The 26,356-nt window shown below is 59.9% G+C and overlaps 1 protein-coding gene across 11 annotated transcripts; it reads right to left on the bottom strand.

The window, feature by feature from the left end:
• Positions 1 to 1,914: 1,914 nt before the first annotated feature.
• SLC19A1 (solute carrier family 19 member 1) lies at positions 1,915 to 25,731 on the bottom strand. Of its 11 annotated transcripts, XR_004909132.2 has the most exons (8): positions 24,710 to 24,818; positions 18,761 to 18,992; positions 14,455 to 15,208; positions 14,185 to 14,377; positions 12,354 to 12,441; positions 11,756 to 11,897; positions 4,766 to 4,872; positions 2,753 to 3,592 (listed from the first exon to the last, which is right to left on the bottom strand). XR_004909132.2 is itself a non-coding variant. In XM_036066766.2 (6 exons), the coding sequence occupies exons 2-6, from the start codon at positions 18,947 to 18,949 to the stop codon at positions 2,464 to 2,466; spliced, it is 1,524 nt and encodes a 507-aa protein (XP_035922659.2). In that variant the 5' UTR covers positions 18,950 to 18,992; positions 25,572 to 25,731; the 3' UTR covers positions 1,915 to 2,463. The 11 variants fall into 11 exon arrangements, 6 of the variants coding, with proteins under 6 accessions (XP_035922659.2, XP_035922658.2, XP_035922661.2 ...); XR_004909131.2 differs by lacking the exons at positions 2,753 to 3,592; positions 4,766 to 4,872 and adding an exon at positions 2,572 to 2,709; XR_004909127.2 differs by lacking the exons at positions 2,753 to 3,592; positions 12,354 to 12,441 and adding an exon at positions 2,584 to 2,709.
• Between the last annotated feature and the right edge of the window lie 625 nt (positions 25,732 to 26,356).

The following is a 26,356-nucleotide window of genomic DNA, read 5'->3' as shown; positions in this document are numbered from 1 at the left end:
TACCCCCAAGGTGGGGCTCACACTCATGACCCTGAGATCAAGAGCTCTAACAACTGAGCCAGCCAGACGCCCCTATGCTAGGAGTTTTGAGGGGCCCACAACCCAGGGATAGCAGCATCCCGTCCTGGGGCCCAGGCCCTGCCCAGTCTCCTTTCCTAACCGGGCTCATAGCTGCTCCCCATCCCCGGGTCCCTGGCCAGAACTCCCGCCTGCTGAGCCCAGGGCCAGGGTCCTGGTTCATCTTTGCAGGACATGGAGTACAAACATCCAGAGGTGGGGCACCTGGGGGGCTCCGTCGGTGAAGCCCCTGCCTTCGGCTCAGGTCATGATCTCGGGGTCCTGGGATCGAGTCCCACATCGTGTCGGGCTCCCTGCTCAGCGGGAGCCTGCTTCTCCCTCTGCCCCTCCCCCATGCCCCCACCCCGCTCGTGCTCTCTAGTAAAATAAATAAAATCTTAAAAAAAAAAAAAAATCCAGAGGCAAATAGGGTGGGCCACACCTGCCCCGGCCAGGACTCCGCTCCCACGGGGCCTGCCTTGCCGAGCCCAAGAGGCGGCCACATGACGTGGAGGGCGCACGGAAGGGGACATTCTGAGGTGCACCCGAGCATCTGGGGGAGACGGCAGAGGCCCCTCCTCCACGGGTGGCCATGCTGGAAGGGTGATGGGCAAGCCCCCAGCCGCCGCAACTCTGCGGCCTGAGCAGTGGAAACCGCAGGAGTAACGTGGTTTCCAAACAGGCTCCAAATAAAAATGGCCCTTTACACGGACACTGGGTTTGCAGGCAGCCTTCGTGATCATGAGACAGGTGCCCGGGAGCCTGCATCCCGGCCGGGGGCTCGTGCGGCGGGAGCACAGGTGTACGCACAGGTGGGCGTGAGCGGCCGCGCGCGGGCGCAGATGGACGCTGCCGCGGCCCCAGACCGTTCCCCTCTCTGGAGTCTCCCTGGGGTGGCCAGCAGTGCCCACAGGCTCTTGCTCCCAGGCCGCACAGGAGGTCTGCGCCCTGCACCCGCCTTCTCCCCACAGCTGCGCAGCGCGTGGAACCGGCTGAGGCCAGGCGGCTGGGCGGCCACTAACGGGAGGGTTCGCAGGGCAGGGCCGGGGAGTCCCAGGGCCGGGGCGCACAGCAGGGCCCTGCATCATGTGCTCAGGGACCAGAGGTGACACTCACCCCCTCCACCCACCAAGTCCTGCTAGATCTCTGAGCTCGGACGGAGAACAGCACTGCCCCCTCCTCACAGCGTCCACAGGGCGCCAGGGGTGAGTGTGTGTGGATGCCCGGCCTCCCCCCACAGTGGCCTCCTCCATCCTCAGGGCGGCCTCCAGGGCTCCCCCCGCAGGCTCCAGCAGCCTGGCCCCAGCCCGGCGTGTCCTTCAGACCGCTCCCTGCCAAGATGGCTCCAAGCAGCCCCCTTCCCTCCAGTCCCAGGGAGCGCGGGCGCTGCTCCAGACCCCAGGAGTTGTAGGAAGGGCTGTGCTCAGCCCAAGGGCCTGTGGGCCTGGAGTGGGTCCCTGCCTGTCGGGGTCAGGGGCTGGGGCAGGGAGGGGTCCTCCTCCCACCCCCACCCCGCAGGCCAGGCTAGTACAGGATCAGAAGCCCCTCCACGCTTGGGGCTTGTGGGTTAATCCCCTTCAGGGAGAGCAGACGGTGCAGCTCGGAAGGGACACAACGGGCCCTCAGACCCTGAGGAGGTGCACTCGGGCAGGTCCGTCTGGGCTGGCACGTGAGTGGCCCCAGGCCGCCCACAGTCACCGGTGAGATAGGTCAGTGTTAACTCACTTCGGGAACAGGCAGGACAGTGCAGGGCCTGGGGAGAAGTGGGGCTCCAGGGGCCCCAGCGTCCCCGCGTGCACCTGACAGAGGGCCCACCACTGGGCAGTGTCCAGCTTCTCCCACAGAAACAGGAGCCCATTAAGGTTTCTCGTGTAGGTCAATTTTTTTTAAAAAACGAAGAGCATTGTCTAAAGCAAGTACCTGGACAACTGAGCCACAGTCCGCAGAAATCAGGGCTCCCAGCCTCGCACTGCGGGGGCCTGAGTCCCTATCCCAGTCACTGGTCCCCAGGGACAAGCAGGGCCTGTTTCCCAGGGTGGGGGGTGATGGTGGGGAGGCCTGGTGGGCATGTGAATCCCCACTGCCCACCACGTGTGGGCGGGGGACAGGGCCAGAGCGCCAAGCAGGGCGGAGGGGCACCGTCCTCGGGCCACCGCAGGACAAGCCAAGGCCCCTCCTGAGGCAGGCTGCCCCCGAGGTGCAGGTCACAGGGAGGTACCATGGAGGGTCCCCACTGGTCCCCACTGGTTCCACACTCTGAACCCTGTAACGTGGACGAGGCCGGAAACCTGGATCGCGGACACCAAGGGGCGGGCCACCTGTGGGGGCGTGGAGGGGCATCCGTTCTGAGATGCCAGGGCCCCAGGACATGGAGGATGCTGGCGGGCGGCCTCTGGTGTCAAAGGGTCAGGCTTTGGCCTCGGGCTGCTGGTTCTGCTCCTGGGAGGCCAGTGGCAGGGCCTCGGGCTGCAGGCTGCTGAGGCCGCTGTCCTGTCCGCCCAGCACCTGCATGGCCTTCTCCTCGGCAGGGCTCCTCAGCTCCGGGGGTGGGGGCGCGCGGCGGCTGGCCTGGAAGTGCTGCAGGGCCACCAGCACGGCCCCCAAGAGGTAGACACCAAACAGCACCAGGAAGTACACGAAGTAGACAAGAAACTACAACAGAGAGGGGGCAGGGGCGGGGTTGGGAGGGGTGAGCCCGGCCGGCAGGGGAGGGGCAGGGGAGCAGCGGGGCGGGGACTGTGGAGTCCTCCCTGGGTCTCCCTCCTCCTGCGGAGGCCGCGGAAACACTGCAGGGGTGGGGGTGGGCGCTCAGGGGTCGGGGGCAGCCCAGGAGCAGCTCCCACAGGGGGCAAGACCACCCTCTGTCCCCCTGCAGGCCACACCCGGCGCAGCCCTCGGGGGCTCCCGCCGCTTTCCCACAGAACCCTGGCAGGTTTCCTGTACGGTGTGGCCTCTGTGACCCACCCCAAGAGGCTCTGCTCACTCTGTTTTACAACAAACATGTGCTTCCCTTTGCGGGTCAAGTTCCCACGGCTGCCGGGGGCTCGAGGACATCTGTGTGTGCACAGCCCCGAGCACCACGCCGGTTCCTGCCCCAGGGACAGGTGCAGCTGCATACGTCCCTCCTGATCCTCGCGACCGCGGGGCGGGCGGTGCTGGGGGGGTCTCCCGCATCTGCGGGCCAGACCAGGCGTGAGTCCTGCCCAAGACCACGGCGCTCTGCTCCCTGCAGGCCTCCCTCTGCTGCATCCAGCAAAGCCCCTCTTTACAAGCAACACTGGGAACTGAACCCTCAAGGACCCTGCCTCCAGGAGGATGGAGCTGAGTGTCTTCTCTGTTCCTCCCCCAACTACGGCTAGAACCCTGGACGCTACACACAGAACTCACATTAAGAAGGTAACTGAGAGAAGTGGAGGGCGGTACACCGGCCAGGACGCTGCAGGCCGAGAACACAGCAATGTGTCCCCTGAGCTTTTTAAACTTTGCCCTGTGTTTATTTTTAGATCTGAAGAAACCAGCAATCCAGAAAAGCCAGCTGATGAAGGAAAAAAAAACAACAAAAGCTGTTCTTTCTAGCCAAAGGACGAGGAGAGGGACAGCCCAGGACAGGGACCTGACAGAGAGGAGCCACTGGACTCCAGCCAGGCCCCACCCTCACTCCCCAGACTCTAACCAGGCCCCACCCTCACTACCCAGACTCTAGCCAGACCGTACCCTCACTCCCCAGACTCTAACCAGACCCCACCCTCACTCCCCAGACTCTAGCCAGACCCCATCCTCACTCCCCAGACTCTAGCCAGACCCCACCCTCACTCCCCGGACTCTAACCAGACCCCACCCTCACTCCCCGGACTCTAACCAGACCCCACCCTCACTCCCTGGACTCTAACCAGACCCCACCCTCACTCCCCGGACTCTAACCAGGCCCCACCCTCACTACCCAGACTCTAGCCAGACCCCACCCTCACTCCCCAGACTCTAGCCAGACCCCACCCTCACTCCCCAGACTCTAGCCAGACCCCACCCTCACTCCCCAGACTCTAGCCAGACCCCACCCTCACTCCCCGGACTCTAACCAGACCCGACCCTCACTCTCCAGACTCTAACCAGACCCTACCCTCACTCCCCGGACTCTAACCAGACCCCACCCTCACTCCCCGGACTCTAACCAGACCCGACCCTCACTCTCCAGACTCTAACCAGACCCCACCCTCACTCCCCAGACTCTAACCAGACCCCACCCTCACTCCCCGGACTCTAACCAGACCCCACCCTCACTCCCCGGACTCTAACCAGACCCCACCCTCACTCTCCAGACTCTAACCAGACCCCACCCTCACTCCCCAGACTCTAGCCAGATGCCATGCCTCCTGCCGGTGGTGGTGATGAAGGCACAGTGGGGAGCTGGAAAGTTTACAGCAGTAGGGACCACACAGAAAGCCTGGACTTTCACTCTCACCAGGTGATAATAACCCCCAACTCCCTGCCTGCAGAGTGAGGACTCTCACCATCACCCAGCAGCAAGAACACCCCATCCCCAGTGGTGTCACTGGAGGCCTTGTGGGAGGCGATAACAAAGCACCCCTGCCCCTAACTGCGGGAGGCTGGAGGCCAGGTGGGGAGCTGGAACTCCCGTCCCCGCCCAGCAGTAATGAGGGGCCCCCCAATCCACCCTTCAGTCAGGAGAGCTGAGTGGGGAGCCTGTTACCTGGCTGTAACAAGGTACATGTTCCCAACTTCCTCTGTAGAGCAGCGTCAGGAGAAGCCAGTTACACTGGAAGGTTTCAGTTAGATCCAGATCTCGTAACATAATATCTGAAATGTCCAGGGTTCAGTCACTCACTCAGCATACCTTGAACCACAATGATCTCTAACGGAATCATCACGCAGATGTTAACATTATCGGAGAAAGACTTTAGAGCCACCAAGATGAAAATGCTTCAACAAGCAGTAACACGCTAGGAACAGATGAAAACGTCCAAGAAAAGAAGGAGAAAAGATAAAGAACAGTTAGAACTGAAAATGCCATAACCAAGTTAAAAACTCAATGAATGGCCTCAACAGCAGAACAGATGAGACAGAGAAAACAATCAATGAACTGGAAGCTGGGACAACAGAAATCACCAAGTCTGAACAGAGAACAAAGTCATAAGCAGAGCCTCATTCCCTTTTATCCCAGAAGATGTGACGCTGTGTCATGTGAATCGCACAAAAAGAAAGAGGTTGGGGCTGGAAAAGTACTTCAGGAAATAGTGGCCGAAAACTCCCCAAATTTGGTAAGAGACATAAACCTACAGATTTGAGACACTGAGGGAACCACAAACTGGACAAACCAAAGAAAACTAGGCCAACACACTGTATTTAAACTTCTGAAAGCAAAAGGCAAAGAAAAAGGAAAAAATCGTGAAAGCAGCCAGAAAAAAGTGGCACCTTAAGGGAAAAACTGGATTTTTCATCAGAAGCCACGAAGACCGCAAGGAAGGGACACATTTTTCAAAGTTAAAAGAAAAAACTATCAACGTAGAAACCTATATCCAGTGAATCTTTAGAAATGAAAAGGAAATCAAGACACTCTCAGAAGAAGGAAAAAGAGAAAAATTTGTCACCAGCAGACCTACCCTAAAAGAATGGCTTGAAGGAGATGCTCTAAACAGAAAGGAAATCATAAAGAAGAAACCCTGGACCAATAGGAAAGAGAAAGAACACAGTGAGCCAAATCATGGGTAAATGGAAGACTTCCCTTCTCCTCTAGAATTTTCTAAATGTTTGATAGTTAAAGCAAAAGTCAGAACCCTATCTCATGCAGCTGTACTGGTACATAAAGAAAATACTTAAGACAACAGCACTACTAACAGTGGAAGGTAGAATGACATAGTAGGAGATAAGATTTCCGTACTTCATTTAACACATAAAGTCACCATGAAAAAAGCTACACTAAGAGATATACTCAAAAAACACAACAAATAAACCAGAATAAAATTCTAAAGAATGTATAAACAATAGAAGAAAAGCAAAAATGGTATGGCAGCATAAATTCTAACACATCGATAGTTACACTAACTATAAATGGTCTAAATTCACCACTTATTAAGACAGATGTTGGCAGAATAGATTAAAAAACATGACTCAACCATATGTGGTCTACAAGAAACTCAATTCAAATATAACAATACAGTCAGGTAACAAGTGGTAGAAGAGAATATATCACACAAACATTAATTAAAGGAAAACAGGAGTGGTTATGTTGATATCAGGTAAAGCAGACTTCAGAGAAAAGAAAATGACCAGAGGCAGAGAAAGACATTCCATTCCATAATGACCAAAAGCTCAATTCATCAAAACACACACAGCAATTCCCAAGGCACATGCAACAAACAAAAGAGCTACAAATGTGAAGCAAAAACATGATGGCACTGAAAGGAGAAATAGCCAAATCACAATTAAAGATGGAGATGCCAACACCCCTCTCTCGACAATGGAACGAGACAAAAATCACAAGGATAGAGAACAAATCAACAACACCATCAATAACAGGAGCTAACTGGAATTTATAAAACACTCTACCCAACAACAGCAGAATTCACAGCCCTTTCGAGGGTCCACGTAACATATAACAAGACAGACCACATCCTGGGCCATAAAACAAACCTCAACCAATTTAAAAGGACTGAAATCAGATAGACTGTATTCTCTGAAAATAGAAATCAGCAACAAAAAAATGCAGGAAAATCTCAAAACACTTGGAAACTAAACAAAAGCCTTTGAAATAATTATAGGTCAAAGAGAAAGTCTCAAGAGATCAGAAAATACACTGGAATGAACAAAAATGAAAATGCAACACACCAATCTGTGGGATGCGGCGAAAGCAGTACTGGGACGGAAATGCATAGCACTAAATGCAAATGTCAGAAAAGAAGTCTCGTCATTAATCTAAGCTCCCATCTCAAGAACCTAGAAAAAGACGAACAATATAAATGTAAAGCAAGTAGAAGGAAATTAATAAAGAGAAAGTTCGAGTCAGCCGCAGGAAGGCAAGACCAGGAAATATAAAACATACAAAAACCAAAACCTCCTAGAACTAATAAATGGCCTCAGCAAGACTGTAAAAGACTAACACTCAAGTGTCAACTGTATTTCTATATATTCACGACAGACACACAGATACTGCTATGAAGTGAATTGTGTCCCTCCCAAAATTCACTTGTGAAAGCCCCACCCCCAGTGTGACTGTATTGGGAGATAAGGCCTTCAAGGAGATGATTAAGGTCAAAAGGGGTACTAACAGTGGGCCCTATCCCAACAGGACTGGTACCCTTAGAAGGAGAGCGAGGCACCAGACATGGCACACACACAGAAAAGGCCACGTGAGGACACAGAAGATGATGTCTACACACCCACGAGTTCCTCAGGAGGAACCAGCCCTGCTCACACCTTGATCTCAGACTTCTAGCTTCCAGGACTGTGAAAAATAAATTCTACTTAAGCCACTGGGTCTCTGGTATTCTGATATGGCGGCCCTAGCGGGCAAATGTAGACACTAAAATTAAAAATACAGTATCATTCACAATTGCTGAAAAAACAAGGAAATACTCAGGTGTAAATCTAACACAGCAGGTACAACACTTGTACGATGAGAACCACAAAATGCTGAAAGAAATCAAGAAAGTTCTAAATAAGTGGAGAGATGCACCATGTTCACAGCCTAGAAGACTCGACAGAGTAAAGATGTCCATTCTCCCAGAAATGACACGGGCTTACCGCAACTCCTAGCAAAATCCCAGCAGGAATTTTGTAGGTAGACAAAATTACTCTAAAATTTACACGGAAAGGCAAAGAAATAGCTGAAACAATTCTGAAAAAACATTTCAAAGCTGAAGGAATCGGTCTGCCCAGTTTCAGAACTTCCCACGTGGCTGGAAAGCAGGACGCTGCAGCGACGGCAGAAGGGCAGGGGGCCAGAAACAGACTCACGCAGACATGCACACTCGATTCTGGCCCAAGCACAGCAGGAATTCAACAGAGAGAAGGCGCTCTTCAGCAAGAGCACGGGAATGACCGGATGTCCACAGACAGAAGCAGCCCTGATGGGAACCTCACACCTCACAAAAAAATCAACTCAGAATGGATCACAGACTTTACTGTAAAACTGCAAAACTTCATGTTTCTTTTGTTTTTCATATTTTGATTTAGATTTAGAGGGGAGAAGGAGCAGAGGGAGAGAGAATCTTAAGCAGGTCCCACACCCAGCACAGAGCCCAACGTGGGGCTCAATCTCACGACCCTGAGATCATGACCTGAGCTGAAATCAAGAGTTGGAGGCTTAACCGACTGAGCCACCCAGGTGCCCCATTTACGTTTTTTGGTTTTTTAAGTTTATTTATTTTAGTAGTCTCTATACCCAATGTGGGGCTCGAACTCACAACCCCCAGATCAAGGGGTCGCATGCTCTTCCAACTGAGCCAGCCAGGCACCCCCAAACTATAAAACTTTAAAAAAGATACTGGGGAAATCTTCAAGAGCCTGGGTTATACAAAAAGTTCTTACGCTTGGCACCAAAACCCAGACCCATAAAGGGAGAAACAGAGGAATCAGACCTCACCAAAATTAAAACGTTTTGCTCTGCAGAAACCATCTGGATAGAAGAACAAGCTACAATTACAGAGAATGCGTATGAACCACATACAGGTGACCCTTGAAAAATGCAGGGGTTGGGGTGCCACGTGACTTCTGACTCCTGCAAAACTTAACTACTGGTAACTTACCGTTGACGGGAAGCTCTACTAGTAACACCATTAACACACTGTATATATACATTACATACCGTATTCTTACAATACAGTAAGCTACAGAAAATACTAAGAAAATCATAAAGAAAACACATCTATAGCGCTCTATCTGTTGGAAAAAGTCCATGTATACGTGGACCCGTGTCGTTCAAGGGTCCAGTATAAATCCAACAAACACCTGGGACCTACAACATACAAACGATGCTCAAAACTCAAGAGTGAGGAAACAAGCCATGCAATTAGGAACCGGAGCAGAGCGAGGGACCGTCTCTCCAGGACACGTGCAGCCGGCACACGAGGGCAGAGCACCGCTGGCACCTGCAGGGAGACGCGAACGGGACCACAAACAAGCACCACCCCACGCCGGGCAGACGCTCAGTGAAAAACAGGGACGACACCAAAACTGAGCATCTGCGCAACTGGCTTTCTCGTACCTGGCGGCAGAAATGCCAAACAGGGCAGCCACCGGGGAAACAGCTTGGCGGCTCCTTAAAAACCACGCAACCACCACGGGGGTCAGGATCGGCTCCTCTGGGCACTCGTCCCAGACAAATGAAGACCTACGTTCAATATTCAAAGCACGTGTATTCACAACAGCCAAAAACTGGGAACAACCCCGAGTCCTTCACGGGGAGCAGGTACACCAGCCGTGTCCACCACCCAACGGACACGGTGACGAGCGGTGGGAGGGACAGACACACACACACATGGGCGCGTGAGCACGGTGACCCACGTGGATCTCAAGGGGGGCGGGCTGAGTGAGAAAGCCCACCCCACAGGTGACAGACCACGATTCCACTTAAGTGACACTGTTGAAAGGAGAAGACACAAAAATGGTGGAGGGACTGTAGGGTTGGGGTCAGGGGTGTGGCCGGGAACAACGGGGACAGGGCCCTGAGGGCGGAGCCTTCTCGCTCTTGCCTGTGTAAAGTCAGCCCCCAGAGGGACGCTGCCCCGCAGGGCGTGTCCAGCAGGGAAAGTGGGAAGAGGCGTGGGTCTGGGTTACCTCTAACACTGCATACGAATGTATGGTTACTCAAAAATAGCGTAACTTAAAAAACAAGCAAACCCAGGGCGCCTGGGTGGCTCAGTCGTTAAGCGTCTGCCTTTGGCTCAGGTCGTGATCCCGGGGTCCTGGGGTCGAGCCCCGCATTGGGCTCCCTGCTTCTCCCTCTCCTCCCCCCTCATGCTGTCCCTTGCTATCTCTGTCTCTCTCTCAAATAAATAAAATCTTTAAAAAAACAAACAAACAAGCAAACCCAGGCCAGCTCCCCACTTGCTGTGTCCTGGTTCCCACGAGTCTCCAGTCTGACCGCCGCTCCCTCTCAACACGGTGAGAATTAATGAAGGTGAACGTCAGCCAAGTGGAGTCTGGAGACTGGGAGGGCCCTGCCACTCAACCCCAATCACAGGAAGAATCACAGACCCCACAGAAGAACGCTCCGCAGGAGAGAATCACCCGCGACAGGCCCCAACAGCAGAAGTTCACGGAATCCCCTACAAGAAATCAGCCACCCCTGAAACTCGGCCATCGGGAAACCGAGAAACCGTCATCACCCTGAACTCTTGCTTTTCGCCAGTGGACTTCCGTCTAAAACAACCCCTCCCAACTTCCTCCTTCCCCATAAAATATCGTTCCTCTCCTTTATGGGTCAGACTTGCCTACGGTTTTGCTTGTCCTGAATTGCAATTCTTTGTCATTCCCAAATATGCCCATTTTTGCTGTTTTAATTTTAAGGTCAAGAGCACTCGGGATGACATGAAGAGATACATGGGCTGTAAACAGGGAAAGTGAGCAAGATGAGCAGGGGCTACTTTCCCTGTGGATCCCATCAGCATTTCTAATCACGAACTAACCACCCACCTGCTTCCGGGGGGACTCCCAGGCTGCCCACCCCGGGCCCAGCCGCACCCCCAGCCCCTCCCGACCCCCCCCCCCCGTGCACACTCATCCACATGGGGGGCTCTGCCAATCCTGCTCGCACTGGACAGTCCCAGACTCAGCCTGGGGGCCCTGCAGAAGCCTGCAGACATGAGCACGTGGTTCAGACCTCCTTCTCCCCAAGGGCACTTCCAAACTCCACAGGCCAGTCTCTAAACAAGAGGGTCTGCCCTCCCCAGCGCCTCCTCCTGTGGTCACCGAGGCAGGGCCAACTCAGGTCCCTCAGACGGAGGTCAGGACTTCTCTGTGGAGCCCACCAAGCCCAGGGAGGTCCGGGCTCCAGGCAGATGGAGGCCGCAAGCCCCCAGGCTGAGGGCACGGATCCAGGGGCCCGGTTACTGTCCCTCCTGCATGCCCGACCTCTGGCTAACTCCAGCTGGCCCAGACAGGTCCTGCCGTGGCTGAGACCACCCAGAGTCACATGTGTGAATGTCCCCCAACCTCACAGGCAACAGGAACTTTCAAGCTTTGCTCAGAAGCACCAAGAACCCCCTCAGGGTCGGACGAGGGGAGGGACCGGAGAGGAGCCAGCAGGCACCCCACCGGCTCGACTTTCCTGTCCTGCATGCAGCAGACAGCTGGCGCGTGAGCCGGGGCCTGGGTGTGACAGGCGTTGACAGAAGGGCAGAGATCTAACATGAGGGCACTGAGCTGCGACCACACAAGGAAAGGGCTCGCAGCCATGCCTCCGTGCTTCCTGGGACATCAGCCAGCGTGGGGAGCACGGGGGCCGGTCAGAGCTCCTCCAGAGGGGACTGCACGGGGCCGGCCTCAGAGGTCACAGGGCATCCGGCTGCCCCTTCCCTCCCTGCTCCGCTCCAGTCTGTGTGTCTGGCCAGAAGTGCCCAGCCCACCCTGCGCACAACTCCCCACCCCCCAGTGCGGACCTGTGGTCCCAGACCCACGGAGTGGGAGATGCCGGTGGCCAGACGCTCCCGTCCCCCAGGCAGCAAGGCTGAAATGGGCTCACCTGTGAGTGGACTGGGAGGCCTAGACCCCGCTTGTCAGAAACAATGAGAGTGATGATGGTCTTGAGGACGGTGGCAAGGAATGTGTTGACTCCGAAGACCAGGGCACAAAGCTCTTTAGAGAGAGAAGACGCGATCTGAAAACTGAACGGGAAAGCGGCCAAGGTGAGACTCAGCAGGGGAACGAGAAGCACCCCAGTACAAAGGGGACTCGGCAAGTCCCTCCCGGCATCCAGGCCACCCGCCGCTCCTGGGCACACGCCCCAGGCTCTGCGAATCCGAGACTAAGGACAAGATGCTCCCCCAGGAGGATGTTCAAAACGTCTCCTGGTAATTCTGGGGCAGAGATGGTCATCCTCATGAGAGGGCAGAGCATCGTGAGAAGGGTTCTAGAAGCACAGTCGTTCTTTGTTGAAGACTTCATAAATTAGGAACGGGACAGTGAGACAAACGAGGAGTGACCGTGCACTCAGCTCCCGGTCCTCTGCAGAGAAACGGACACGTGAATGTATTCCCATTAAAATCCCCAAAGCGCCTCTGAAAATGAGTAACTGAACAGGAAATACTCTAGAGCTCTGAAAAGTGAAGGAGCAAACATACCCAAGAAGCCTTCCAAGAGGATGACAGAGGCCGAGGGGCTCCGCTGTGCTGGGGTCTGGGGTGGGAGCAAGACCGACCCGCCGGGCTTCTGTGACCCCCGCCGGAGAGCACGCGGAGCGAGAGAGAGCACGTCAGGCAGAGGTCCGAGGGAAACCCGTACCGGGCCACGTCCCCAGCATGGCAGAACGCCACGCCACCCCTCCTCGTGTCCCCCATGGTCTCCACAACCCTGAGCGGGAGCAAACCGAGCCGTGCCAGTGCACACGGCACAAGGCTCCGACCGCATTCGGCTGACGCAGTAGAGAACCCGCAGAACAAACAGGCCACTCACACCAGGGAGGAGCCAGCCCCACTGTCCGTATGGAAAGGCCCGTGGGCCTGCAGGGCCACCACGCACTTCCCGCCATCTACTGACACCCCGTTTCCAGAGCACACGCCCTGCCTGGCCAGGCCCCTTCTGGGAGCCACTTGAGGCCATCATCCCGATTCGGAGAAAGAAACGTCGGCAAGAGGATGTTGATCTCAGGGCTGTCGTAGGAAAACACCACACGCACCACCCCCCTCAGCTGGGGCCCAGCTGCACGGCATCAGCAAGAGCCCGGTTACGCCCACGTCGTGACGTGAGCCCCACAGCGAAGTGGACAGGGCAGGAGGCAGAGGGACGAGCTCCGAGTCACGTCAGGCCAGACACCCGAATGCCAGCAGCGAGGCCTCGGGTGGGAGGAGGCACCTGTTCTCTCCTCTACACCTGCCTACGTCCTGGTGACGGGACAGGGGGCGCGTGCCAAGAAAATGCTCCTGGGACGTCTGCCAGCTGAGAGAGGGTGTGGTGTGGCGGGAAGCAGGGAAGCCACGGGGAGCGGAGAGTCAGGCCTGGGGATGCCGCCTGAGCTCAGGAAGCAGTGGGGACAGACGTCTGACTCGGGGTGACCAGGAGGGCCCCCCACCCTCCCCGGAGGGTGACAGAGCAGGCCCACCTGCTGGGTGCGGGAGGCACGGGGAGGGAGGCCCCTACGTGCATGTAACGTGGACACGTGTGACGTGAGCGTGTGTGGTATGAGCACGTGTCGCATCAGCTTCGTGGAAGGGTCAGTTCGAAGGAGCACACAGAGGATCTTAGCAGCAAGCAGGACGTGGGCTGGAGAAGGTTCTGGAAGGCACAAGTGGGCCGGAGGACAGCTCTGGGGACATCCTTGGGCAGAGAGAGGGGAGTCCCCAGAGGCGTGAGGAATGCGAGGGCACCAGGACAGCCCCGGGCGGCCGGCGAGCTGGGCCACCTGGTCACTCCCTGGCCGTGCACGCGTCACGGCCGTGCGTGCGTCACTGCCCTGCGATGGGAGGGGACAAGAAAGGCCTCGTGCACCCAGACGGGCCCGCAGCAGTGCTTGGGGCCTGGAAAACAGGAGGGAGCTGGGAGGACTCCACAAGGGCTGGAGGCTGCGGACACCAAGCAGCCTCCATGGGAGCAGAGGGGACAGCACGTGGACCGGGCTCTGCACCAAGCTCAGGGTCACGGAAGCCAGGACAGGCTGTGCTGTGGACAACGGGAAACCTGGGCCCAAACGAGAGCACCCTGGGTTCACCGCTCCCCCCGACACGAGCGAGCGCACACCACCGAACGAGCTCAGCACTGCGTCACACCCCTTCTGCCCCCCACAGAACATTCTGGAAGGGAGGGCTCTGTACATGTGCGGACGGTCTGCCCATCCCCAACCGGCAAGAGGAAGGTGTGTGCCCTCCAGCTGCCCGCCACTGCCCGGCTCTGGGCTCTGGCACTTCAGTGGCCTCCCAGACCGTGGCCTCCCACAGCCACCCACTCAGGTCAACTCACGTGGCAATGGGCACCAGGAACTGGTAGGCACCACGGAAGAGCACAAAAGCCACGTAGCACAGCCAGATGTTGTTGGTGCTGTACATGAGGAAGACCAGCATGGCCTGCGCCGCCGTCACGCCCGCGATGACCAGCTTCGCCCACAGCGCCCAGTGGATCTTCACGAAGCCCGCAGAGAACGAGGTGATGGCACCTGGGGAGACAGGACACGTCACCGCCGTCCTGGGGGGGCGGGCAGGGCGGGTGTGGTCGGTGGAGCCGTGGGCCTACCGAGCAGGGTGGACGCGGCGTCCGCCCCCCCGTTGTAGACCGAGGTGGAGTCCGTGGTGGGGTGGACCACGTTCCACAGGATGTGCACGTAGTAGACGATCAGGTAGTAGGCGGCCGAGTTGAAGACCCACCAGAGGGACCAGAGGCGGAGCTGTGGCGACCGCAGGTTGTCCCCCAGCTCCCGGAGCATGCGCACCAGCGTCCAGTCCCGCCAGGCCCCCAGCAGCGCCCGGCCCGGCTTGGCGTCCGGGTTCATGCGGTCCAGCTCGGAGGGCGCGGCCCCGCGGCACACAGGGGCGTCGCGGTTGAAGAAGAGGCTGCGTCTGGGGCGCTTCAGGAAGAGGGCGAGGAGCAGGCTGAAGGCGAGGAGGCCGAGCGAGATGTAGTTGAGCGTGGAGAAGGACACCCCGCCCACGCTGACGAGCAGCTGGCCCAGCACGGAGCTGGTGAAGACACCGAGCAGCGTGGCCGCGCGCGAGTAGCCGGCCATGCGCTGGTAGCGGGCGGGGCGCACGAGCGAGAAGATGTAGGAGGAGTAGGCGATGCGGGCGGCCATGGTGACGCTGTAGAAGAGCTCCATGAGCTGCATGTGCAGCACGGAGCGGCCCAGGCACAGCAAGAGCCACACGGCCACGTAGCTCAGGCCCTGCAGCACCAGCACCGGCTTGTAGCGCAGGTAGTCGGTCAGCAGGAACACGGGCACCAGCACCGCCAGGTAGGAGTAGGACAGCACCGGCGTGATCTCGTTGGTGACCTGTGGGACAGCAGGCCGGTGACACCGGCACCGGCGCCAGGGTGGCCGCGTCCTCCCGCGCTGCCAGGCCCTCCAGGCTCAGCGCCCTCGGGACCGTGCGGGCCCCCGCGGTGAGGACGCGGCCCACGCGACGCCGGGGCCACCTCGCTAACGGTCCCGAAAGGCACGGCGACGTGTGCCGATCGGGTCTGTGTGCTTTCACGAGACGAAACGTGGTGTGCTTCCTCCTGGCGCTGACAGCGTGACCGATTTACGCTCGCGCCAACCCAGCCACGGCTGCCCCGGGGGCGAAGGCCTCCGGCAACAGGCTTCACAGAGCAGACGCCACGGGGGAAAGGGGACAGGAGCGGAGAGGCCACAGGAGGGCCACGCCTGTGTGCGGAGTGAGGCCGCCCGCCGCCAGCCTCACGCGGTCCCAGGCCGCAGGGACGCCGCGAGGGAAGCCCTGTACCCAACCCCACCGGACCCCAAGGGGCTCTGGCCATGGCTCGGCTCCCCCGGGGTGGGCACAGCTGGGCCCTCCGAGGTCGCGGCCCCTCTGGGGACCCACTGACTCAGGGCACTAACCGTGACTCGGGCCACGGAACCACCCGAGCCAGCCCGGGCGGTCCTCAGCCCCAAGAGCTAGCGGGCTCCACGGCCCCACGTCAGGAAACCGAGGCCCGCAGTGCAGCCTCGGGTCGGCAGCGGGGCCGTGCTGCGCCCACCACCCACCGGCCTCTGGGCGACTGGGTGGACCCCGGCACCTCAGCCTTCACCCACGGGTGTGCGCAGCCCTGCCCGCCCAGGGGTGCCCCGGGTGGTCCCGGACAAGCGCGAACAGCGCTTCCAGGGTTGAGCCCAGAGGTCCAGACAGTGGGCGTGGTGTCCAGGAGCATCAAACAGCCCCTCAGTTGCGACATCTCTGCACAAATGGCTAACGGCCAGAGCCCAAGGGGCCAGAGAGGCAGGAGGACCCACGGGCCCCCTCCTCCTCCCCCCACTCCCCTGCCTCCTCCTCCCCACTCCGTGCCTCCTCCCCCCACTCCCCTGCCTCCTCCCCCCACTCCCCTGCCTCCTCCTCCCCACTCCCCTGCCTCCTCCTCCCCCCACTCCCCTGCCTCCTCCTCCCCCCACTCCCCTGCCTCCTCCTCCCCACTCCCCTGCTTCCTCCTCCCCCCACTCCCCTGCCTCCTCCCCCCACTCCCCTGCCTCCTCCCCCCACTCCCCTGCCTCCTCCTCCCCACTCCCCTGCTTCCTCCTCCCCCCACTCCCCTGCCTCCTCCTCCCCACTCCCCTGCTTCCTCCTCCCCCCACTCCCCTGCCTCCTCCTCCCCCCACTCCCCTGCTTCCTCCTCCTACTCCCCTCCTCCTCCCCACCGCATCCTCAATGGGCTTGGCAGGCAAAGGGCTGAACCATGTCACACTTGGAAGGTACTAGGGAGTGGGGACCCACAAAGTCCCCGGGGCAGGTGGCATTTGTCAAGTGGCCCAGCACTGGCACAAGGACAGCCTCCTACTGGCCTGAGCCTAGTGTTGCCTGGATGCCTTCCCAACAGCCTAGTGTATGGACAGGCCAGGTCCAGGCTGACAGGCGAAACACAGGAACCGTGCCCGGATCTGGATCCAGGTGGCTTCAGGGCAGCTGCTTCTCTGAATGGGCAGGCTCGGCTGGGCCCCAGAGCAGCCAGGACAACTGGGGTGGGGGCCAGAGCCATGGGAAGGGCAGGAAGGATGCAGAACAGTGGGTTCTCAGGAGCGGGACGAGGGGACCCAAAATCCAGGAGGAAGCGCGAGAGCCCGATCCCTGGCAGCACCTGGATGGGCTCTGAGTCCCGCCCGAGGGCAGGGCAGGGGCCGGGCAGGGGCAGGGCAGGGGCCTTCCCTAAGGAGGGCACCTGACGATCCCAGGGCTGACAGGGCTGACGGGCGACAGGTGGGGCCAGCCCTGTGAGGAGTGCTGTGAGCACTCCCGGATGGGGGCTCCCCCTGGGCGCCGCACCACAGGACTCAGCCCAGGCAGCTTGATGTAAGGGAATCATTGCCTGAAGGTACAGAGCAAGCCGACCCCTCCCCAAGGCACCTGCTAAGGCAGGGAGGACAGGCGTCCCACAGCAAAGAAGCATGAAGGACAGTCTGGCAGGACCAACACTTAAAACCCCCCGTAACAGGACACCATGAGCAAAGTGAGGGGACCAGCCCAGACCGGGAGAAACAGGTGACATAGAGACAGTCGGATCCCCAGGGCAAGCCCGAGGCAGACAGCCCGCAGGACGATGTGGAGGCTGGCCCAGCAAGCACGGTGACGGCCAGGTGACAGCCAGGCCCGGCCACGCACACCAAAGGAATACACGCCGACAGCAAGCCGGCTCCCCACGGCTATCAGATGGGCAGAGACTCGGCGGCGCCAACCCGCGGCTGGCGAGGGAAGCACGCAGCCAGCCACACACGCAGCAGGACCGGGAGTCCGAGCCCGCGCACCGGACCCGCGCACCGGACCCGCACACCGACCGCACACCGACCCGCACAGGGCTGTGCCCTGGACACCTGAAGCAGCATTTCCCTCGGGGGCGACAAACAGGCCGCCGCCTCAGCACCAGGGGAACCTGCGGTTCAGCCCCTAGAGTGTGCCGAGGTCAGAGCAGCCGGACCGGGTGTGGACAAGTGTCCCCGGGCAGCGCGGTGGGGAGATGCCGCAGAGGCCGTCCTGACCCCACTCGCCTGCACGTGTCAGACAGAAGCCAGCTGCCCCCCCCACCCCGTAGGGCCCCTGAGGGTCAGGCCTCATTTGCACAGCAACGCCAGAGGCCTTAAGAATTCCAAGGTCTGCAAGGGGGAGGGGTCAGGCTCTCGGAGAAAGGCAGGGCCTCCCAGAAAAATCCAGCAGCTCAGTGGGACCCAGGGACACGCTGGAGGGGACGGAGGCTGAGGGCGGGGGCTGAGCTGGACCAGGGAGCACAGGTAGAGCCAGCCTGGGGCCAGGCTCCGGGGCAGCAGTGGGGTGGGGACCTGAGCTCCCACAGAAGCCCCGACAGAAGGCCAGCTGGTGCATTTTATCTACCAACAGCCCTTCGGCTCTTTTTGTTCTTCAGATAAGGAAAGCACTAGGGATAAAACCCATTGCTGCTTTCACTCCTCTACGGCCCCAGGGTAGAAGTTATTAGTCAAGTTTCAACCAGGAGATCTTTGTCCTTCCCGCCAGTAAATTCCTTGGTCCTCTCTTCAGGCAAATGGCTGTTAGGTCTCCGCTGGAAGCAAGCCTGCCCCCCCCCCCCCCCCCCCCGCGAGCCCTTGCGGTTCCCCGCACTCTTCCCTTAGACCCTCAGCGGCTGCCCTCACTCTTTGGCCTGGTTAGGAAGTCAGAGTCTGGCCCTCCATGTGAAGGTGCCCCTTGAGGGGTAGGGGGCAGGACCCCTCACACCACACAGCCACCGAACCTGGCAGGCTCAGCTGCTCTCAGGCCGGGGAGCGCCCCTGCCCACACCCGCCCCCCCGCAGGCCGTGCCCAAGACCCCCCCCCCCCGCAGACCCGTGCCCACGCCCCCCCCCCCCCCGCAGGCCGTGCCCACACACCTGTTCCCGTGTGAAGTTCTTATCGGGGCCCAAGAGGTAGGGTGTGATGAAGCTCTCCCCGGGCCGCAACTGCGCCATGAAGCCGTAGAAACACAGATAGAGCACCAGGCACCTCCAGGACTTGAGCTCAGGGTCCGGCCCCGGCTCCGCGGGCATCTGCTTCTCCGCCGCCTGGCTGGAGGGCACCATGCTGCCCAGGCCCCCGGCAACCCCGGACAAGACGATGACGTTCCTGGAAGATGAGCCCAGGGTCAGGGCAGCCCACCCAACAGCCCTCGGACTGCCCCCCTCCTCCCCAGAAACTCCAGTGCTCTCTCACGTGGTCAGGATTCAATGGCCACACCCGCACGGGGAGGGGGCCCACGCGGCCTAGCCTGTCACCACCTCCAGGAGCCAGCAGGTTGCTGCACCCCATACCCCACCACCCACGGGAGCTCCTTAAATATCAATCAACTCACACCAAACACAAAGTCCAGTCTTTCAGGCACACTCATCTCTAGGGCTCCCAGTGGGGTGGCTGTGGCTATGGGCTGGGCACGAATCCCTCCCCAGGAAAGGTCCCAGGGGCGCAGCTGGTGTCACGCACCCAGCTAAGGCGACTGGAGTGTCACCTGGCCCCGAGATGGCTCAGAGCGTATGGGCTGGGAGAGGCCTGCTGGGACGCCAGGCCACAGCTGGCCACAGCTGGCCACAGCGAGGGTGGCTGGTGGCCCCAACTGCAACCTGGGAGTGCCGTCCCAGCAATCTCTGGGGGGGACCCCATGCACAAGACTGGGGATGTGGCAGATGGGGTTTGCAGGTAAAGCTGACTGTGGGTGAGGAGGGCAGGAGCCTCCGGGGGCAGGGGCGGGGGTGACAAGGTGACAGAAGGGACCACATGGGACAGAGGCCCAGACCTTAAGGCTCATGACCCTGGCAGCCCCTGAGGCTCCCCTAAAGAGAAGCAGCTAGAGGCGTGGGCTGCCAGGTGGCCCTGTCCAGCCCCGTGTCCCCCAAGGGCAGCCTTACCCAGGGGCACTTTGGGTAGAGCCAGAAGCAGCGTTAGCTAGACCGGTAGGTCACATGGGGAGCACTCTCCGTCCAGAAGGCTCCCTTTGACCCAGGTGTGAACAGCACCCTTCCAAAACCCACTAAACCTATTCTAACAGAGGGGACCAGGGGTCAGATCTACCTGCACGTTTCCACTGTTTATCTCTGTTACTGTTTCTGTATGTCAAGCGATACTGGTTTTGCGTTTATGGCATTAACATAAAGTTCCTTTATAAATGAGTACGTCAAAAGCAAGCAGCCACGAATTGTGTCAGGTGAAGCCCATGCCCAGAGGACCTGTGGAGAAACCCTCCAATTCCCAGCAGTGGGCACAAGAAGTTCCCAAGATGTGGGGCCCGCTTTGCAGGGCTTGGCGGGTCCAGGGACCCCTAGGAAAAGCCACCAGATTCCCAGCACATGCAGCTCAGAGACCGTCCCAGCAGGAAGTGCTCCCACACTCCTCCCAGGATGAGGCCCAGAAAAGCCAGGGGACTGCAGAGGACCCCCTCCCCACCCAGGACCATGGATGGCAGACGGAGTCCTCACACCAGGCCTGGGGCCTCAGCAAAGTGAACTGTGGCCCAAAGAGCAGGACCGTTCCCGCCTTCTGGGGCCCCTGCAGGAAACTGTCATATCAGGGACGCATGCCAAGGGCTCCCGAGGACAGACCGGTACTCACTTTTGCAAACCCACTGGGAGCTTGCACAAACGGAAGGGAGGGCCCCAGGGCCTGGCACAGGCAGAACCACTCACACCTCAGGGTGCACCCCCAGCCCGAAGACTCCCCTCAAGCTCACCCTCCCACTCCCAGGTACACTCCCTGGACGCCAGGGCGACCCCACACCCACCCAGCTAAGCTCTCCAGCACGGGGTGAACAGCCAAGAACCCACCGAAGCCCGGGGTCCCCACCCCACCCCACCCCCCAGCTCCATCCTCAGGAGCCGAGGACTTGGCCCTCCTGTTCAAAAGGTGTCATCTCCAGAAGCAATGGGAACTTCCCTTACCTGGTGTACCCTGAATCCTGGGGCAATGGCGGAAGCTTCAAACACCAGCACCAGACACACTAACGCTTTCCGTTCTGTATCCTGGACTCCTATAGCTCCCGAAACCGAGGAGAAGTGCTTCTTACACTACGCTGAGAACTGTCAGGAACTCCAGCTCTGGGCTCTGCCCTGTGCAGCTATCTGAAGGTCTGGGTCACGGCCCGGGACTCTGCACCTTAACACGTCCCACAGGCATGTCTGAGCAGGTGAAAGAGCACGGCACCCCCAGGAGACACTGCCTCGGGGTTCCTGGCCGGACACGCAGAGCTCCACATCCAGTGCTCCCAGGGACCATGGCATGCCCGCCCCCAACCACTGCTCAGAAGGGCCCCCAGGAGTCCTCCAGGGTCACAACAGAGGTAGCCCAGCCTCAAACCCCAGAAGGACAGGCATGCAGGGAGCCGCCCCAGGTGCTGGCCAGAGAGCTCACAGGGTAGGGGGAGTGTCTGCAGAGACAGTGTCTCAGGGAGCCCCTTCCCTCCCAGCCCACCCCCCAGCTCCATCCCTGCAACCTGGGAACACTGCCCAGTGCAGGGCGCAAGCTGGACAAGCTAATCCCCCAGCCCCCCAGTCCTCCAGCCCCCCCCCACATTTCATAATGGTGGGAGTGAAGGAGAGGCCTCCCCCAGCTGCTGGGGAGAAGCCCAAGCCTCTGGGGCCACCTGTTCTTTGAGCACATGATGCTAAGGGCCCCTGTGTCCCACAGCTCACTGAGCCCTGGGCTCAGTGTCCCACACACACGTCTCGCCTCTGGGGACCACACTGGGTTCGCTCTACACTTGTAGCCCATTCGCAGGCGTGGGGCTCCCCCACAGGGCCAGTGCACCTGAGGTCTCCAGTTCCCAGCAGGAGTCTCCTCGGAAGAGCAGCCCTCCTGCCCGCTGCACGGGCACCAGAAAGGGGAACTCAAGCTCTCCTCAGCCCAGGCGCCCAGGACCTGCTCTCCAAAATCATGAACGGAGATGCTCACCCTGGACAAACAGCACGTTTACTGCCCCATGGCTGGCCGAGCCTCACCCTGCCCCATGCCAAAAATGGCAGAGAAAAACGCCGAGAAGCACAAAAGGTACCAGATCCTTCAAAATTGGGCACCTGCATTTCTGCTTCAGACATTTTTCCTGAGTGTTGCTTAGAAAATCTGCCCCTCCTCCAACTCGGGGGGGGGGGGGTGTCACAGTCCTGGACCTCCCATTCGTGGGCAGCTCCCAGACTCCCGAGATGAGAGGTCCCACGGCACGGCCCATGTGGCAAAGTGGACCTCTGGTCACCCCTCCCAGCTCAAGCGCCCCCAATGGTCTCCCAGAAGAAAGGACGGGCCGGCCCCGAGGGGCTGCTAGCCCTGCAGGCTACAGCAAGAGCCCACGTGAGGTGGTTAGTGATAAAGTTTATCTGAACGAGGAGACACCTGGGGACACGAGGGCTGTGTCCACTCTGGAATGTGCATCTTTGAGGCGCATCTTCCACACTTCTGTCAACACCGTCGCACGCGCACTTTCAAAGACTTCTGAAACAGGCTGGACAACAGGTCGCTCCGAGTTGAGCCAGGCAGGACAGGGTCATGGGGAGGAGCTTGGCCCCATCCCTGGAGCACTGGCTGCCACAGAAACAGGGGCCAAAACTCCAGAGTCTGATTGGAAATCCATTTTTAACAGCGGCTGCTATGGAAAAAATGTGGAGCACCCCGGCCCCAGTGTGTTTGCGAGCCCGGGGCACGGCAGGCAGCCTCGGCCGTTACTCAGCTTCCCCAGGAGAGGCCACCCGTGGCAGGGACCCAGGTTCAAGGAAAAGGGCCGACGGACCCCGAAGCCAGCCGTCTCAGCCAGCGAGGCTGGGGCCCTGCCTGCATTCGGAGTGGACTTCGTCTGCCTCGGGTCCTTTATTCAGCTCACCTGCGCTGGGTGTAATCGCCAACCCTGACAGGAGGCTGTGACTCAAAGTCCTCTCTCGAAAACACAGACTGCTCTTCTAAACACAGAGCCCTTCCCAGGCTCACCCTCCAGGAAGGGAAGGTGGGGAGACCCCATCACACACTCACAGGTGCAGAAACAGCCCAGAAGGCAAATGAGGTGCCCAAGCTCAGGGCAGCTGGCTGGCAGGAGGACCGGCCCGGACTGCAGTGTGCTGACCCCACCCAACACCATGCAACCTCAGGCCCCTTCAGGGCAAGCGAAGGAAATACCGACCGACCAGGAGAGTCAAGGGAGAGAACCGAGGACCCCACCACGTGCCTCCCAGAGAAGGTTCTAACAGTTCCCACAGGGACCCCTCCTCGCAACCCTCCAGCACCTGTCCTGGGGGGGGGGGGTGCAGCACCAGCAGCTACTCCGGGCTCTGTCCCTCCAGGACCTAGTTAGCCTGGAGACCCAAAACCAAACCAAAACCCAACACCACCTGTCTTGTTTTGTGTTTTAAACCAGCTACTACTCTCCCAGGTTAACAAGGGAGGTTCATTACATTCTTAGTAAAAATGAAAAACCCTTGCACCCTCCCCCCAAATCACTTGACACACAGTTCCCTGTTCCAAAGAGTAAAATTAAGCCCCCTGGCGATCACTGCTGTAGACACTCAACCCACAAGTTTAAAACACCCAGGAGGTGTTGATGACCTTTGCCCAGCACCAATAACTGTAATATCTGGAGTTATTAACATCCACCAAAGCCCCCTCAAAAAGAAAGAAATTAGGAGCACCAAGTCAGGGGAGTGCAAACAATGAGCAATGCAGTCTAGCCAGAGGCAGCAGGGGGAGACACCATCCGGGAACCCTCAGGCATGGGCTCTGGGCTCCCAGACCTGCAGAGGGAGGCAGCTCCCTGAGGCCAGAAAGTCCTGGCTCTGCCGATTCCATCTGGGCTGCAGTTGGGCCCTCCAGGCTCCCTTGCAGAGAGCAAACACCTGTCACTTTGCAGGGAACCGGGTGGCAGCTCCAAAATCCCTCCTGCACTTTAAGCAGAATGGAAAACAGCTTTTTCTAGATGCATTCTGGATTTCTGAGCTGGCTCGGATTCTAACTTGTACTCTGAGACCAGGCCAGCTGGGGCTGGGCACCCCGAGATAGTAAAGAACCCCAGGAACACACCGAGCGTGCCTGCGCCACAACCCCGGACTCTCCAGGACAAGCGTTTCGGCCGGGGAAAGCACGCAGGATCTCTGGGGACAGTTTCCTCCTGCAGACGTGTTGGGTCCACTCAGGAAAGGACTGCAAGCACAGTGCCCGGGTTCCCAGGCGCACTCCAGCACTCTCTGCTCCAACCGCTCCTCCAAAAAATGCAGTCAATCTACACCTACAGAGCTCTGGGTTGGGAGACGAACGAAGGGCCTGGCAGGGGACTGGGAGTCGCGTCAAAGGTCCACGCGGTCGGGTGGGTGGGTGGCTGGGGAATCCCCCGCCGCCCCGCCTTCCCGCCGGAGGAACACGTGCGCCAGGGTGGTTCTGCCGGGCCACGGTGCCCTGACGCCAGCACCGAGTGCACGCGGTCCTGTCCATCCCGCGGAAGGGACCCGGAGTCCGCGGGTGACGGGGGAGGGTCGGGGCGGCGCTCAGACCCCAACTAGCCGGACCGTGCGGAAGTGACAGGAGGCGAGTCCGCCGAGCCCGGCGTGCTGAGCGTGCGCGCACCGCGAGCACCGGGGAGAAATGCGGCGGGGGAGCAGCAGGCTGCTGGCGACCGAAGCCCGAGTCCCTCCTACACGGGCGGAGGCGAGGGGGCCGCGCTGCACGCGGGATCCACGGCCACCTCTGGCAGGAACGGCTCACCGTGCGCCCTGGGCGCGCCCTGCACGCGCGGACAGTGCCCACGCCCTGTGCATTCACCCCCAGCCCCCGGCCCGTGACCTCGCACTCACCCCGCTGCCCCCAGCGCGCGCCTCGCGGAGTACCTGGGCGGCCGGCGGCCGCTCCTCGGGGCGCGTGGGTAGCGGGGGCCGGGGACCCACCAGGACCGGGCGCACGCGCCGTCCGGGCACACAGTGACCCGTGGCCGCGGGCGCTGCCGGGAAAGGCGGCGGAGCCCCGCCCCCAGTCCCGCCCCCGACCACGCCCCCGCCCGAGCACTGGCTACACGGCCCGCGCTCGCCCCGCGCCGGTCCGCCCCGTCGCCGCCCCCAGGTCACGCGGCCGCCTCGTGGCGGGGGCGGGGGCGCCGCGCTGAGGGCCCTGGCGCACCCCCGGAGCGTCTGCCCGTCCGGCCTCAGCCCCCACTGGACGGCCCCTCCCGATACCGCCCCCGATGCAGCCACCTCTCGACTGTCTCCCCACCCCCGCCACGCCCCAGTCCCCCGCTGGGTCGTCCATCTGCCGCACCACTCGGCCCCCAGCTACCACTAGACTGTCCCTCGCTCCCCTCCCCGCCCCCATGCAGCCCCCACTGGACCGTCCCCCCGCCCCCCCCGTTCCGAGCCCCTTGCCCCTCCGCCCGCAGCCTCCGCTGGACTGTCCTCCCCACGCTCCGTCCCCATGCACCCCCACTGGACCATCCCTCCCTCGCAGCAGCCCCTTCTGGGCCGTCCCTCTGACCCCCCACCTCACCCGGAGCTTCTACTGGATTGCCCCCCCTGCAGCCCCCACCAGACCGCACCTCCCCCTGCCCCCGCCTCCCCATGCAGCCCTCTGCTCTGTTCCCCTGTCCCCTCCCACGCTCCCCTGAAGCCGCCACTGAACCACTCCTCCCAGAACCCCAATTGGACCACCCCCTCATGCAGCCCCCCTGGGAGGCCCCTTCCAGAGCCCACTGGAACCTACCCACACCTACTGGCCCAGGCAGCAGCTCGCAGAAGTCCTGGAGGGAGGCACTCCTGCCCCCTCACCAGCTGTGACCGCCCCTTGGAGGAGTGCCGGCCGCTGACCCCTGCTGGGGCTTATCCCGCCTGCCCTCCCAGGCTAGAAGTTCATGTGATTTTTCTTTTTGGCTCATTTTAAACGTTCCTTTTCTGGCTAACCCGCAAGCTTAAGCCAGGGACATTGGTCACTGTGCCAGGCAGGACAGAACTGTTGGGGTTTTGATGAACTTCCCCTCCCCCCACGCAGCGCCAACCTGTAGGATTCACCCCGACCCACATTGGGTCTGGTGGCTGCCTACCACGCCAACAAGGCCAGACACCTGCTCTTGGGGTCACAGCAAGCCCCCTACCCAAATGCACCTAGTGCCTGAGTCCCAGTGGGCACTTCCCTGGGTCCCCCAGTCAGCTCTCAAGACTGACAAAGAACCAGCCAGGCTGTGGTTGGGGGTGGAGGGGAAGCCAGGAACCCCGGAAGCCCCAGGGAGGGGAGGTCAGGTCTGGCCCCCTGGCTCCCACCTTCCTCTACCCAGCCCAGGCTCCCAGGAAGGAAATCGCAGGGGGGAGAAGTTGCAGTTCCCACAGCCCACCGGAAGCATGCAGAAGGAGGTGTTAACCTTAAAAATAAAACAGCCAGTTATTTTATCAGCACAAATGAGTTGATGTAGGAATGGCAGCGAATTGCCGTTTGGGACATACAAGCTCTGGCAAGTCCAACAAAGAAGAGGGACATATTTTATGGGGAAGAAG

The sequence above is a fragment of the Halichoerus grypus genome, chromosome 1 (assembly GCF_964656455.1).
Source record: "Halichoerus grypus chromosome 1, mHalGry1.hap1.1, whole genome shotgun sequence".
NCBI classification, from domain to species: domain Eukaryota; kingdom Metazoa; phylum Chordata; class Mammalia; order Carnivora; family Phocidae; genus Halichoerus; species Halichoerus grypus.
This window is presented reverse-complemented; position numbering and strand designations above follow the sequence as displayed.